Genomic DNA, 15062 nt, shown 5'->3' with positions numbered 1-15062 from the left:
GGCGAACATGGCAGTGATGGGCAGGTGGTTTTGGAAACAGCAGTAATGCAGACCAAAACGGCAGTCATTGTAAAAGCGTAGAATCTACAACAATAAGGTTCATTCAGGAAAAGCAAACTCAACATTGCATTAAAGCAGTGGCTAAGTTGAACGTTTCTGTATTCTTTCTTAAAGAAACCCTAAATTAAGTTGGTTTTTGTGTGCGCGACTGATTTTATCTATGTGTGAATGGCCCTTGATAAGTAAAAGGTTCCCCACCCCTGAGATAAGACTATTGGATTATTGACTTTCTCAATATGATTTGTACCTGTGTACAAGATTCTCACGATTTGTATATCTGACATCCAAAATGTTTTGCTCCATCCAGGGACTCATCTCTCGCCAATTAGAAAATATTCCAATTTGTCTCCAATGCAAAGTGGATGACCTCACTTCTCCATGTTGTACTCCAAATACCAGAGTTTTGGCTACTCACTTAATCTGTATTGCCCCTTTGTAACTTTGTTCCGATCTACACAACTGACTATGACTCCCAACTTTCCGTCATACACAAATTTATAGAACTTTCTAATCCTTCACCCAAGTCATTAAAATACAGGGTGAAAAGCTGAGACCCTAGTAGATTCCTTGAGAACAATACTTGCCACATCCTGCAATCAGAGCTGATTCCCTCTACCCCTACTCTGTCTCCCATCTTCCAATCAGGAAACAACCTAGGGCAAAAGGTTACCTGCAATTCCATGCAATTTCATTTTGCTAATCTCATGTGGAAACCCATTATGGATAACATTCATTGATGCTTCCCTATCCACCATGTTAGTGAATCCTCAAATAATCTAACTAGATTAGTCAGGCATGACCTGCCCTTCACTTCTATGCTGACTCTCTTTGATTAGATCATTGCTCGTCAAAGTGATCAGTTACTCTGTCTTTGATGATCGATTCCAATAACTTCACCACTTGAACTGACCAGTCTAGTTTTCTCAATTCTCTCCCTGAACAATGGAGTGGCATTTGAATTTTTCAAAAACCAAAAAGGCACAATTCCTGAATCCAGAGCACTTTGGAAATTACGACAAATGCACCTGCAATTTCCTGATCCTTTTTTTCTTCGTTCATGGGACATCAGCATTGCTGGCAAGGCTAGCATTTGTTGCCCTCCTTAACTGCACTTGGGAAGGTGTTGGTGAGTTGACTTAAACCCCTGCAGTTCATCTGGTGTAGGTATACCCATAGGGCTGTCAGGGAAGGAATCCCAGGGTTTTGACCCAGTGGCAATAAAGGAACAGCAATATAGTTCCAAGTCAGGATGGTGTGTGGCTTGGAGAGTAGCTTGCAGGTGGTGGTGCGCCCCTTGCACCTGTTGCCTTTGTCCTTCTAGGTGGCAGGGGTCGCAGGCTTGAAAGGAATTGTCCTAGCAGCCTTGGTGAGTTGATGTGGTGCATCTTGTATATGGTACACACTGCTGCTACTGTGCATTGGTGGTGGAGGAAATGAATAGTTAAGGCAGGGGATGGGATCAAACAGGCTGCTTTGTCCTGAATGGTGTCAAGCTGCACTCATTCAGAAAGTGGAGGGTATTCCACACTTCTGACTTGTGCCTTTGGCATGACACTCTGGGCTGTGGATGGTGGACAGGCTTTGGGGAAATCAGGTGGTGAGCTGCTTGCTGCAGAATTCCCAGCCCCTGACCTGCTCTTGTAGCCACAGTATTTATATAGTTGGTCCAGTTCAGTTTCTGGTCAAAGGCAACTGACAGGAGGCTGATGGTGGGGCATCAGTGATGGCAATGCCATTGAATGCCATGGGGAGATGGTTAAATTCCCTCTTGTTGAAGGTGGCTATTGCCTGGCATTTGAGAGATGTGAACATTACTTGTCATTTAACATTCCAAGTCTGAACGTTGCCCAGGTCTTGCTGCATGCAGGTACAGACTGCTTCATTATCTGACTAAACACTGTGCAATCATCAGCGAACATTCCTAATTTTGATATGATGGAGGGAAGGTTGTTGATGAAACAGCTAAAGATGCATGAGCTTAGGACACTACCCTGAGGAACTTCTGCAACAACATCCTGGGGTTGAGATGACTGGCCTCCAACAACCACAACCATCTTCTTTTGTGCTAGGTATGACTCCAGCCAGTAGATACTTTTCCCCAATTTTCATTGTTCTTCAATTTTGCTAGAGCTCCTTCATGCCACACTCAGGTCAAATGCTGCCTGGATGTCAAGGGCAGTCACTCACCTCATCTCTGGAATTCAGTTCTTTTATCCATGTTTGGACCAAGGTTGATATGAGGTCTGGAGCTGAGTGACCCTGGTGGAACCCAAATTGATCTAATACCCTGGTATGGGAAGCTTCAGGCCCTGGGACTTTATCTATATTCATTATTTTCTCTATTATATATCCATCAATTCTGTGCCAATGTGCCTCTACCTAAACTTGCATGCCTCAAAAGCTTTCTTGATCTTGTTTTTAAAGGTGTCATGGTACTGCAAAGTTTTAAATTAGAGATTGGCATTTTTGGCACCTTTTCAGTTCAATTCTTTCCTGGAGCAGTCACTTCTCAAGTTTACTTAAAATACAGTGTGCTTGATTACTTCCACATTGCCTTCTCATTCTTTGAAGTGTTTCAGTACAATAGTCTTCACATTAACACAAAAAAGGTCAGGAAAATAAAAGCAAAACACTGCGTATGCTGGAAACCAGAAATAAAAACAGAAAATGCTGGAAAAATTCATTAGGTCTTTGGAGAGAGAAAGAGTTTATGTTTCAAGTCCATCCTTCAGAGTAGGGCAGGAAAATACTGGTTGCTCCATTAAGCCTATCCCATATTGTCACAATTCAATTTGTCGACAACAGCCCCATCTGCCACCCCAAGCAAATGCCTGGGAGAGGCAGAGAAACAAAAACACCTCATGCCAATTTAGGAAAACAACTCTGGGAAACATCCCTGACACCTGAAGGCCAGCAAACACCCTCTTCTCTAAGAGGGTCTGTAATCTTTGGAATTCTTTTCCCCAGAGAGCAGTCAAGGCTGGATCACGGAATATGTTCAAGGCTGAGTTAGACAGATTTTTGAACTACTAAAATTGGCTACTGGGGAGCGGGGGAAGAAAAGTGGAGTTCGGGCCACAATCAGGTCAGCCATAATCTTACTGAATGGCAGAGCAGGCTTGAAGGACCAAAGGGCCTACTCTCCTGCTCATATTTCTTATATTCTAGGTGACCACTGTGACTAGGAAAGACAGCTCAAAATATCTATCTATCTTCTTCATGGAGCTCTGATGCCCATTTCCAACTCCTTTCTGAAAGGTTGTAATGAATTTGCACTCAATGCACGTGCCAGTAACTTGTACCTCATAATATCCAGCGTAGTTCTATGCTCACATGGCTCATGTTCATATCTCTTGGTCTTCCCTGACCTAGCTAGCTTCAGTAGTTATCCAAAGGACTAAAGTCAATCCGTTTTTGAAGGCCTCAATCAAATCCAGAAATTGGCACTCCTGGAGTAAAAAACCCTGCTCTCCAAACCTATTTCAATCAAGGGATTTTATACTATGTCATAAGTCTAATGGCCCTCCTGTGAACCTTTTCCAATGCCTCTACATTATGCATCATACAAAAGGATACACAGGCCACAGTATTTAGATGAGATCTACTCAGGGGCTTATATAGAGGCAGTGCTAGATTTGTTTTAAATTTTGTTATCCTAGCAATACATCCTGACACTGTTTGCTTTTGTAGTTGCCTTGCGGCAGTGGTGGTTGGCCTTCAAAAGATTCATCCACTACAACACTCACCCTTTTCCCAGCTTTGAGCAACCCTGGATAGTGTATACGTGCTTGGCTTTTCTCTCACCCAACTACCTACATGCAGAGACATCTGTCTGGTGTGTCCCCGTTGCACCTTTTCATCGATATCTACCTGCAATCCAAGGTCCTCACTTACACTTGTACTTGTCTGTGTGACTATCCAATTTTACTGTTTCTCCTCCACCTAAAAAGGAGGCAGTCAATTATTCAATAGAATTCATGTGGGGGAGAAAATAAAAGATTCACAGAACTGCAAATTTCAACGGCAATTAAAAGAATCACTGGTTTAACTACCAGGAATTCTTACTTAATAACCAACTACTACTCTTAAAAAAGCTCATGATAAGATTTGCCATAAGTAACTAATAAAAGGGAAAGGTGGGTAATAAAAAATGATAAAATGTTTAACTCATGACAAGTGTGATGGATTTTAGTATTTGGCAGAGTTCCGCACTCCTGAATGCACTTTACAAGCAAGCATCAACTATCACTAACCTTTGCATGTGTAGCACTTTAAGCTTATCTTAGCAAAGCACAACAATATTGTTCTACAAATATGCCAAACACACAAGATAAAATACAAATGCTGCATTTCAAGTCACACGATGAAACAGCGCCTTAATTTAGAATTTTAATTCAATTGCTGATGTTAGGGGTTTTGTTGCTAGTTGCCAAGATACCACCAACTTGAAGATAAAATTTCAAATCACCTAGCTTCTCACCAGCACACGGGCTCAAGTGTACTTCAAGGACTTTACAAATCTTGGATGTTAAATGACAGACTAACTACTTAACCTGAATTTTGGATTTATGACATGGTTACATACGCTTGATCAACTCTGCCCTGTAGCTTGAACTCATACATTATCGTTCAATTTTTTACTTACCTTCCAGGACAGGTTACACAGTTACAACACTATAGCAATGATCTACAAAATGAGTCTGTGACATTTCTGACTATTATTCACATGGAAAATAGCAAGTATTTCACACCTCTAGAAGCATTTGGAAACATTTTTTTACTCCAGTGATATACATGTGCTAGTCCTTGACAGCCACTGTACATCTTGCACAAAGATAACGGAATATTGAAATATATTTCACTGTCATTCTACAATTTAACCAGAAACTTTTATGAACAAGCTCTAGTAACAGAGTTGTTGATTTCTACCAAGTACTGCAAATGTTGATTTTGACTATTTTCAATTTTTCTGAACCCCAGAATTTTTCAAATCAGACATTGCTTTTTTTTAAACAAGGGTATTTTCAATAACTCTTTACATTAGCAAGGTGAGGAATGTCAGTGTTGGGGACAGCACACTTCGATTTTAGTCATTCGGTGTTAATATCAAATGCTCCGACATCAGGGACAGAATGGGCTGGATGTCAAGTAAAACCTACTTTTCTCTGTTCCCACAGGTTAAATATAACAAAAGAGTAGCTACCTTCCCTCCCTCCAAACCAACAGTCTGAAGCTTTGCATTTTCTAAATCAAACCAACTGCAGAGAACTCAGCTTTGTGCTGTATCCACACTCAACAGGTATGGAGTTGAAAACGCACAAACTGATTGTATATATAATCCTTACAGATAGGGAGAAGAAACTCGTTCTATCTGGAGACTCAAACGCAATGTGCCGTCATTAAAGTGCTCATCAACTGAAATACATTGAGGGACATGAAACTAGAGGGTGAGGAAAGAAAGCAAAGACAGCACTGTATTAACACTTCTGAACTGCAAAAGGAGATACAGGAACGTAGGGTGTTGGGGCTGGTTTCATGGATCAACATTTGAGCTGCCTTTATACTAAGTACAACCTCGACATTACAGTCTAGACTTGCATGCACAGCTAAAAGTCAGTTTCCAAAAAATTTGCAACCTTGGAAGTGCCATGATTACCTGCCACAGAGCAATAACTCTTTTACCATAGGTTATATACTGAAGGCCACCTGAGCTGTCAATCACACTCCTCCCTAATGGAAAGGGTGAACATCACTATCAGAACATTACAGTTCAATTCGTTTACCAGGGAACTAGATACACAAAAGTAGAAATAGCAAAACAACTAGCAATGCACTACCTGACTTACACAATATGTAAAATATTTTGAAGCTTTAGATCTTGTGAACTGAATTGCTAATGAACTGGTACATGGCAGGAACCGCAGGGTTCCCCTCTAAGCCACTGGCACTGGTATTGGTGGTGCAGCAAGCAACTTTTACACAGGCCTGGGCCAAATTACATCCTTATTTATTCTTCGAAATCCAGGCCGGCATGTTAGAAACTCAAAGGGATTTTTCCCAGCAGTAAAGCAATCACAATATTAAGCCTTTCTACCACTTGAGCAGATAATGTGTGAGCAGCAGTCTTTTGGCTGCCTTAAGAGCCATTTAATTGACATCTGGCCACAACAGAACCCATTCCTACTGTGATGAGACACAAAGTTGCATGAAATAACATTTGAAAAATGACAAACCCCAGTAAAATAGTTTCTCATTAGGGAGTGATACCAACAAGTTATTATTTTTTCTCCCCCACGCCCAGAGAAGTACATCACAGAGATAATTAGGAATTATTAAATTCACATTATCTCATGCAAAAGGCAGTATATTTCATATTTCAGGCACTTTCATACATGATGGAACTCTGCTTGCATCACACCATACAACTTGATTTTCATTGTTCTGTTTTCACTAGGGTTTAATTGGGCAGCTCACTTCACCACCATATGCTGGCTTCACTACAGCTGACTTATCATACATTGTGCATCATGAAAAGGATAGAAGATGCATCATGCCAAGCTACATGATACTTGGTCAGAAAAGTTGAAATGCAATAGCTGTGTATCAAACAAAATTAAACCAATATTGCAGCTAAGCAAGGTAGATTCCCTCATAATTGGCGACAGCTATTATGTTGGCAAAGTAATTAGAACAGCAACACACTGATATGATGATAAAATCATTCTTGACATCAGTCCCATTTTAGCTGCATGTCTAATTACGAACAAATCTATTTCAGTTTGCAACTGCGTGATTCTTGCTGGACAAGCAGAATTTTCACCAGCTTACCATTCCACCATATGTAACAGCGAATGGGAACAGAAAGAGTTGTCATTTTTTAAGGAATTTTGGCTAGGACTGGGACGGATCAATCCTTATTTCCAACTAGAGGCACAAACGAGGACTCTGTTTCCTGATTTTCTACCTATTCCCGTTTTTTTTTAAATATACATTCAACATTATGACCAACCAGTACAAATTCATACAAATCCAGCATTTTAGTGTTCATGTTTTTCACCAACTGAAGTGACTGCTTTCACTTTTCACCACATGCCTGGGGTCTCTGGTCTTCACGGACCAGTTACCTTGGAGTTTCATTCAGGTGGTGAGCAGCCATTCTTGGTTGAAATATTAAAGCTTCTGGTTAAATATAAAACTGTAAGGTGTGCTTATGCTCCACTCTGCAGGATCTCTCATTTATCTTTTGTATCTTTATTATATTTGTCTATGCGTGGAGAACAACAGGGGTTTGTAAACTGTGTGTGGGTCATTAGTCCAAATGGGAAGTACTTTAAGATTATTAAATGAATTGAGAGGGAAGTTGGAAAGAAACTATTTCTCAAGTAGGGTAGCCCAGCACAAGAAGGTACAACTTTAAAAGTTAGGCTGTTCAGCGATGACTTTGGGAAGTATCTCTTCAAACAATAGGGTCATGGAAATCTGGAACTCTCAGAAGCTGTCAGGCTAGGCTGAATGAAAATTTCAAATATGAGACTGATAAATTTATGTAAGGCAAGAGTATTAAGGATTATTAATCCAGGACATGTAGATGGAATTAAGACACAGATGAGCCACGATCTGATCGAATGGAGACATAGGTTCAAGGGACTGAATGGCCTTATCCACTTGAAACGCTTCTTTTAACATTGTGAACATGAACCTCCCCTCTGTTCTTCCAAAGAAATTTTTTCTAATGAGCAAAATGTACTACCTCAATTTAAAATTCAATCACCACTGTTTTGTCCATTTCCATCATCTCATTATCCCCTTACAGCATGCATTAGTCCTCAATTTGTGCCTTCTATTATAATAATAGCAAATCTGCCACTTGCTCACACTCTAATAAATGAGACACAGCAAACAGAAGCCTTTCCAGAACAGCTTTTAATGCAGTTTAATACCCAACCTCTAATTCTCCAACAGTATCCTGGATGGCAGCTTTTCAAAGGCTTTCTAGAAGGTCATGTACATCACATCCACCATCCATCACCTCAAAGAACTTCGATACATGATCCTTCTTTCTGAAATCTGTGAAATTGATAATAGTCTAAAGCTGTAGGCAAAGGATTAAGTTAGGTGCCATGAAGCGTTTCTTTCCAGAGAGTAATCCCATGATAAAACAAAGTATTTCCATGATGTGTACAATTTTCACTTTTCAGTCACAATGCACATGGAATTAATAAAAGAAAGTTTCTAAAAGAAAATGGTCTAACTTCTTTTAATATACAAAGCCCCTAAAGTGTACATTCTATGCTTGCCCATATATCAAAGGAGCCACCAAACCATTCAATTCAAATACAAGCTGCTTGTCGATTTTATTTGTATCTATGGCCTTTATGAATTTAGTATTTATTTTTTCTTTGTCCCAAATTTTGTCAAGTATTTCTTCACCTTTGTCCAAATTGGGTAATCTATTTGAAACCTCCAGAGCAGCGGGTAGGTCAGAGACAGTGCCATGGAACTTGTTAACATTTCAGGGTTGTTCACCCAGTCCAGTTTACCTAGACAACAAACTTTGAGGAATAGTTAACCCTGAAACTGATGTAACCTTGTTTCTGTCAATTAGTCTATTTATTATTTATCATTTATTTATGGCCTATGAAACAAAGTCAAAATTCATATCAGGATATATGATATAACTACAAAAGGTAAAAATCCACAAAGATTTTCTGTTTTATTCTTGGAGTCATTACAAATTACCTAAACACTAGGCAGGTAAAGGCATAGGCCTGTATTATAGGAAGTGAGTGCTTGCCAACAGAAGTGGTCCACGATGCTGAATATGAGAAGTGTCTATGTTAAAAATGACGTTTCTTTTAACAAAGCGCCATCATGCTTCAGAACAAACTACTGAGTATGTAGGCACTACAGTTCTTTAAACAACCAAAGTTTCTGAGAAGATATTTTCAATTACAGTTGGTAATATTGGTAAGTATATAGGACTGGAAAGTGATACACCTCAGCTACTTATCCTGGCAAAGGACAGTTCCTATCGACCAACTGAAATTAACCCAGTAATTGAGTTTCCTTTTTACAGTTCTTTATTCACTTGAGTGTAGTTCTGGAGTTGAAAGTTCATTATGCTGTGATGTATCTGTCCTTTAAGATTCCTAAAATGATTCATTGAAGAAGCACAAGTAATTAGATAAGCGATTTACTTGTTTATTTCAGCTCAAACTCCAGTCTAAACAGCGGCACTGGACACTTAAAATAAATTCAATCTTTTACCCTAAAATTGCTCAGAACTGTAAAATATCTAATGCAAAAACTTGCAAGAGTCAATTAAAACTGCCAAGACAATAAGGCAGCTACTAGGGGGATTCAGAAGGATCTGAGTGTCCTAGTGCATGAATCACAAAAGGTTAGTATGCAGGTACAGCAGGGGATTAGGAAAGCTAATAGAATGTGATCATTTATTGTGAGGGGAATTGATTACAAAGGTAGGGAGGTTATGCTTCAGTTGTACAGAGCATTGGTGAGACCACATCTGAGTACTGCACACAGTACTGGGTTCTCCTTACTTAAAGAAAAGTATAAATGCGTTGGAAGCAGTTCAGAGAAGGTTTACTAGACTAATATCAGGAACGGGCAGGTTGAGGAAAGGCTGGACAGGTTAGGCTTGTATCCAGTGGAATTTAGAAGAGTAAGACTTAACTGAAAACTTTAAGATCCTGAGGGGTCTTGATGGGGTGGATGTGGAGAGAATGTTTCCTCTTGTGGCAGAATCTAGAACTAAGGGCCACTGTTTAAAAATAAGTGGTTGCTCATTTAAGACAGAGATGAAGATTTTTTTTTTCTCTCTGAGGGTCATGAGTCTTTGGAACTCTCTTCCTCAAAAGGCGGTGGAAGCAGAGTCTTTGGATATTCTTAAGGCAGAGCTAGATAGATTCTTGATTAACAAGGGGGTGAAAGGTTATCTTGGGTAGGCAGGAATGTGGGGTTGAGGTTACATTCCAATCAATCACGATCTTATTAAATGGCGGAGCAGGCTCGAAGGGCCGAGTGGCCTACTCCTACCTCCAATTCATATGTTCGACCACTTTCCTTAAAAAGTGGAGGGGTTTAGGTGTGATGGCTTTTAACCGCTGTCAACCTCGAAAGCAGATATTTGCATTTTCCTGGAGCCCACATTTTTAAGGGAAGGGAAATGAAATACAGGGAGTTTTTGTTTTGTTCAAAATACTTCCTTTTTCATATTAGAAAATACTCTTCCCTGAAATGACTTTAAGACAATTCTGTCAGCAGAGTTCCCAGAGCACAGGCCCCACCACCCACCCCCCTTCTTGACAAGGCTCTCAAAAAACATCTATTACAGGGCTTACTCCTGTGCATCTGGACAGACTTAAATGCAAACACAGCCATGACATACAACTGCCCAACCCTAGGAAACCACCCACAGGCAATGAGTGATTCTGTGTTTCTACATGTAGGAGTATTCCACCCTGCTTTCCACGCCAAGTGAACATTGACATTTAACAAGTATAAATACCTGAACACATTAAATAATGGAAACCGTACATTCCTTATTTTCTCATTCTATAAACAGAGCGACCTTTATACCAACCAAAATTACACTTGAACATTAATTTACGTACGATCTACCATTCTCAAAATCAACCTTGCCCAAATCTTTTAGAATCTGGGGGGCACACAGTTACTCGACTAAAACTCAGACGCAAGGAAACTTGAAGTATAATTTTTTTCCCATGTTTCTCTGTAAATACAATATATGACAAAAAAATTCCACAACCACAAAACTAAAATGGCCAGAGCAGACAGTGTAACTATCAGCTCTGCCTCAACTTGATGCCTGCTCCTCCCCACCTACCACCCACTCTCTATCTTCACTAGCAGTCTCTCTCAATGACTGTCTGCTTACAATTTAACTACAGATGCCTTGCTTTTAATCTTAGGCTTCTGGATTGTCAAACCTGCCGAATTCTAAGAAGACTGGTTGCTTCACGGCTAGAAAGAGGGCTCATTCGTCACTGATGGATAATGGAATCAAGTAGATGCCCAATTCTACTGAGATAGCAATCTTTTCTAATCCTACCAAGGACAGCCCAAGTCAAATTTTACAGCAGAACAAATTTCACCTAAGTGACAAATAAAAGGTGCTGCATCAGCATATGGAGTATTGCAAGTCAGACATGGCCATTCTATTCTAGAACAACAAGATTATTCTGATATCCCACCCCAGGCTTTTCAATTTCAATGAAAATAATCATAGTTCCCAGTACAACAGTTGGACTGGGCAAGATGAAATTTCTGTCCATCCCATCGCAATTGCAATTTTCCTGTAAAGCTGAGTGTTAAATGGAGATAGAGCAGGACTGAGAAGGGCACAAAGTTACGTAATGATGTGCATCTCTGTGACAATATTCTAAAACATGGCCCATTGTCTGGCAATGCTATTCGCAGAAAGTTCCTAACAGCTGGTGACTATAGGGAAGCAAGAATTTCCAGGGTTCTCAATGAACGATCCAAGTTTCCAACAGCTTCTTTCTCTGTCATGCTCATAAGTAGCAGTCAAAAATAAAGATATTGTTGCTGGCTGCTCCTCATGCTTTTCAATTCAAAACTAGAGCTTGTTGCAAATTTAATGAAGTTCTCTTCCATTTTGGAGTGGAGGCTCAGGGGACTGAATTTTTACATCTGCAATGGGGAAGCAGACATGGTTCTGAGTCCCAACCTCACACACCCACAACATCCAATGCTCTGGCCAAGGAGTGGGCTTATCGTCCAATCATAGAGGATGGACAGGCTCCCAACACTGGGGAGCCAATGGGAGGCCCTCCAGCACTCAGATCCATCACCTCACCATCCAAGGTGGGAGTTGCCAATCAGAAGATGGAGACAACATGGGACAAGTCCCGGTCAGTTTATTATCTTTTTTTAAATGCCACAGCTGCCCAGCCATGATCCAGAAAACAGCCAGCAGTCGCAGCTGTGGCCCGGCGGCCACTCTGGGTCCAAGGCAGGAGGTCCTTCGCATAATCCATCATGCCCCCTACCCTGAACCCTCCCAGGCTGGCCTGGAAAACATGGGATGCCCACATTGTCAACTGGTAATCCTTGTTGGTGCAGGAACAGGGCCTTAACAGGCCCTTTAATTACAACTAATTGGCCTCAATTGGCAACTTACTGCTTGCCAGTCGACAGCCAATTCAATCGCAAGCCATTTTGAAAGAGGGAAGCTTGAGTGGGGAACCGCACGGAGGTCTGTGGCGCCAAACTGTGTGTCCACCTGCATCCGATCCAGGCCCCAGCCTTTTCATGAATGTCCAGCCCAAGAGCTGTTTAAAATCTTCAGTGCACAAGCCAGATGAAACACTATCCCTAGGAGGGTATGCTGATAGAGTTAGATGAAGTAGAAGTAGGCCCATGTAAAGCTTGAACAGCAGCAAGGACCAGTTGAGCTAAATGGCCTGTTCTGGTGGTATAAATTCCCAAATAAAGACCAAAATGTTTCTGCACAAAGGTTTGTCAATTTGCCCCTTTGAATAGAGAATTACAATGAAAGAAAATAATGGGCATTCCTCCAGTACACATCTATGAAATATAGCAGAAAACAATCCCAATTCGTACCAACACTGCTAACTACTAGATAACATGACATTTGATGTATTGACACAGGAAAAATACTTCTCAGCACAGCTCATAGCTTTTCTGCATTATATTAAATTCAACACACCAAATTAGAAGCCTGTAAACAACAGTGACACACCTCAGTGTCATGCATATTGAAATGCTGCAGTGAAAACAATTCACAAAAGTATGCAAACCTCAGTCACCTTTTTATATTGAAATACTACTGAAGAATCAATAAAGTTTATTTCCAAATACTCCCAATGCCTCTTTAATAGTTAAACATTTGACTGCCAATCAAATCTCTAGTCCAAATGGATCTCACCTCCCCTGAAATCAGGAGTGGCAGATGTGATCGGAAACCCACTGCAGATGAGACAGGATTGAGAGGAAGGTGTGCAGAAATATGCAGCTACATTTTGACCACAACAAAAATGGAGGCTCCTACAAATGTAACATGATGCTTCAAATGGTGAATTATACCTTCAGCTTTCTGAGTGCAGCAGTTACAATTTTACAGAACTGGAACAAAGGAACATTAAGTCAACAGACACACCGCGCCCCCATTACAGATTCTTAGATGCTATTTATTTTGAAAGAGCTCCCCAGCCACTGCCAGCGCAAGTCTCTTTATTAAAGAAAGAGATTTGCCAGTGGCAGCCACAGTTTACTGCAACGTATGTCAGCTGCGACACATTCCTATTCTTTGAGATGGCATGTCAGGAGCACTTGGGGGCAAATCAGAGATAGCATTTCATTAAATGCTCCGCAGTCTCAAAAACAGGACTTATACATGGCAAAAAAAAATACACGTCATCCGCAAAGCACCTGTTGCTGTTTTTGTTTCCTGTATAATGGATAAATGCAGGATCATCCATTAAATTAATAGATCACCAATAAGAGAAAATGGGGAATTTGCTTTAAAAATAAAAGGCACCTCCACTGACTTTAGTAAGACACAGGGCAGATTCCCCAGAGCTGTAGAGTCTGTCCCTCAGCCGCCTCCTCCCCGGACAGTAGAGCGGCCTGGGGGGTCCAGGCACTGCCACCCTGCCCTGGCCAACCCCAGTTTACCAGTCTCCCGGGCCCGGTTTGTGGCCCAGCCCTCACCTGGCTCCATTCCACAGGCCGGGCTCCGGACTAGGCCCTGGCGAGAGGGAGGAGGAGAGGGCGGCTGTTGGGCCTGCCCGAGGGGAAGGGGAAGGGGCCGGGGCCTCGGCCTCACTTACGATGGTGACGCTGGCCTTGCGCAGGTCGCGGTTCTCCTCCTGCAGTGCCTTGCACTTGAGCTTGTAGGTCTCCAGCTCGATCTTCAGCACCTTGTTCTCCTGCTGCAGCGAGGCCAGCCGGTTGCTCAGCTCCTCCAGCTTGGAGGCCGAGATCACGATGCCAGCCTTGGAAGAGGAGGCGGCCGAGGAGTTGGAGGGCGGCAACGCCGAGGAGCTGCCCGCCGCATCCGTATCGCTCTCGCTGGCGCTGTCCGCCATGTTGGAGCCCCGCTTGCTGCGGGAGCCCCGGCTGGGGGGGGGTTAGGGGGCGCGGCCCGAGAAGGGGCGGGGCCTGTAGGGGGAGGGAGAGGGGCCGAAGCGTGGGGAGGAGGGAGAGGGGCCGAAGCGTGGGGAGGAGGCGGGGTCCGGGGAAGGGGCGGGGCCTAGAGGGAAGGCGGAGCGTGGGGAGAGGGTGGATCGCGGTGAGGGGGCGGAGCGTGAACAGGGGTGGTGCTTGGAGAGGGCGGGGCTAGAAAACCTATTAGTGCCTGGAGTGGGGGCGTGGACTAAATGGGGCGGAGCTGGTGAGAGAACTGAGTTTCGCCTTGGAGGGGCGGGGCCAATGGCGAAGGGGTGGGGCCTGAAATAGGGGCGTGACCTCTGAGGAGGAGGTATCAGAGAGAGGGCGGGGCCTGACAGAGAAGTTACAGCGTGATTGGCTGGTTAGCTGCCCCCCACCTGGCTTCAGGTAAGTTGCTTCATGTGAGGCCATCTTAGGACAGATGACCAAAAGCTTGGGCACAGTGCTAGGTTTTAAGGAGCACCTAAGGCAGGGTAGAGATGCAGAGAGATTTAAGGAGGGAATATCAGAGTTTAGGGCCAAGGCGCAGACGCCAAAGGTGAAGCCATTAAAATCAGAAATGCTCAAGAGGCCAGAACGTGAGGAGCACAGATATCTCAGAAGATTGTAGGCCTAAAGGAGGTTACAGAGATAGGGGGGGCCATGGAAGGATTTGAAAACAAGGTTGAGGATTTTAAATTTGTGGAATTGCTTACCTGGAAGCTGATGGAGGTCCGCAAGCATGAGAAAATAGGAAAAGACTGGAGGAAGATATCTAAGAAACTAGAAAAGATGCTGAAGGTTAAACGCACCAACAGAAGAAAACC

The 15062-nt window shown here is 42.5% G+C and overlaps 1 protein-coding gene across 2 annotated transcripts in view; it reads right to left on the bottom strand.

Annotated features, from left to right (window-relative positions):
- The window catches only part of ccdc6b (coiled-coil domain containing 6b), a 61091-nt gene extending 46857 nt beyond the window's left edge, over positions 1-14234 (bottom strand). Inside the window, exon 1 of one of the 2 annotated variants that reach the window (XM_078565901.1) lies at positions 13917-14234. In XM_078565901.1, the coding sequence (XP_078422027.1) occupies positions 13917-14174 (258 nt within the window). In that variant the 5' untranslated portion in view covers positions 14175-14234. The remainder of the gene's footprint in view (positions 1-13916) is intronic. The other variant, XM_078565902.1, reaches the window with a different exon arrangement.
- Between the last annotated feature and the right edge of the window lie 828 nt (positions 14235-15062).

The sequence above is a fragment of the Cetorhinus maximus genome, chromosome 20 (genome assembly GCF_964194155.1).
Source record: "Cetorhinus maximus chromosome 20, sCetMax3.hap1.1, whole genome shotgun sequence".
NCBI classification, from domain to species: domain Eukaryota; kingdom Metazoa; phylum Chordata; class Chondrichthyes; order Lamniformes; family Cetorhinidae; genus Cetorhinus; species Cetorhinus maximus.
Note: the sequence above shows the minus strand (reverse complement) of the source record. Positions and strands in the feature narration are given on the sequence as shown.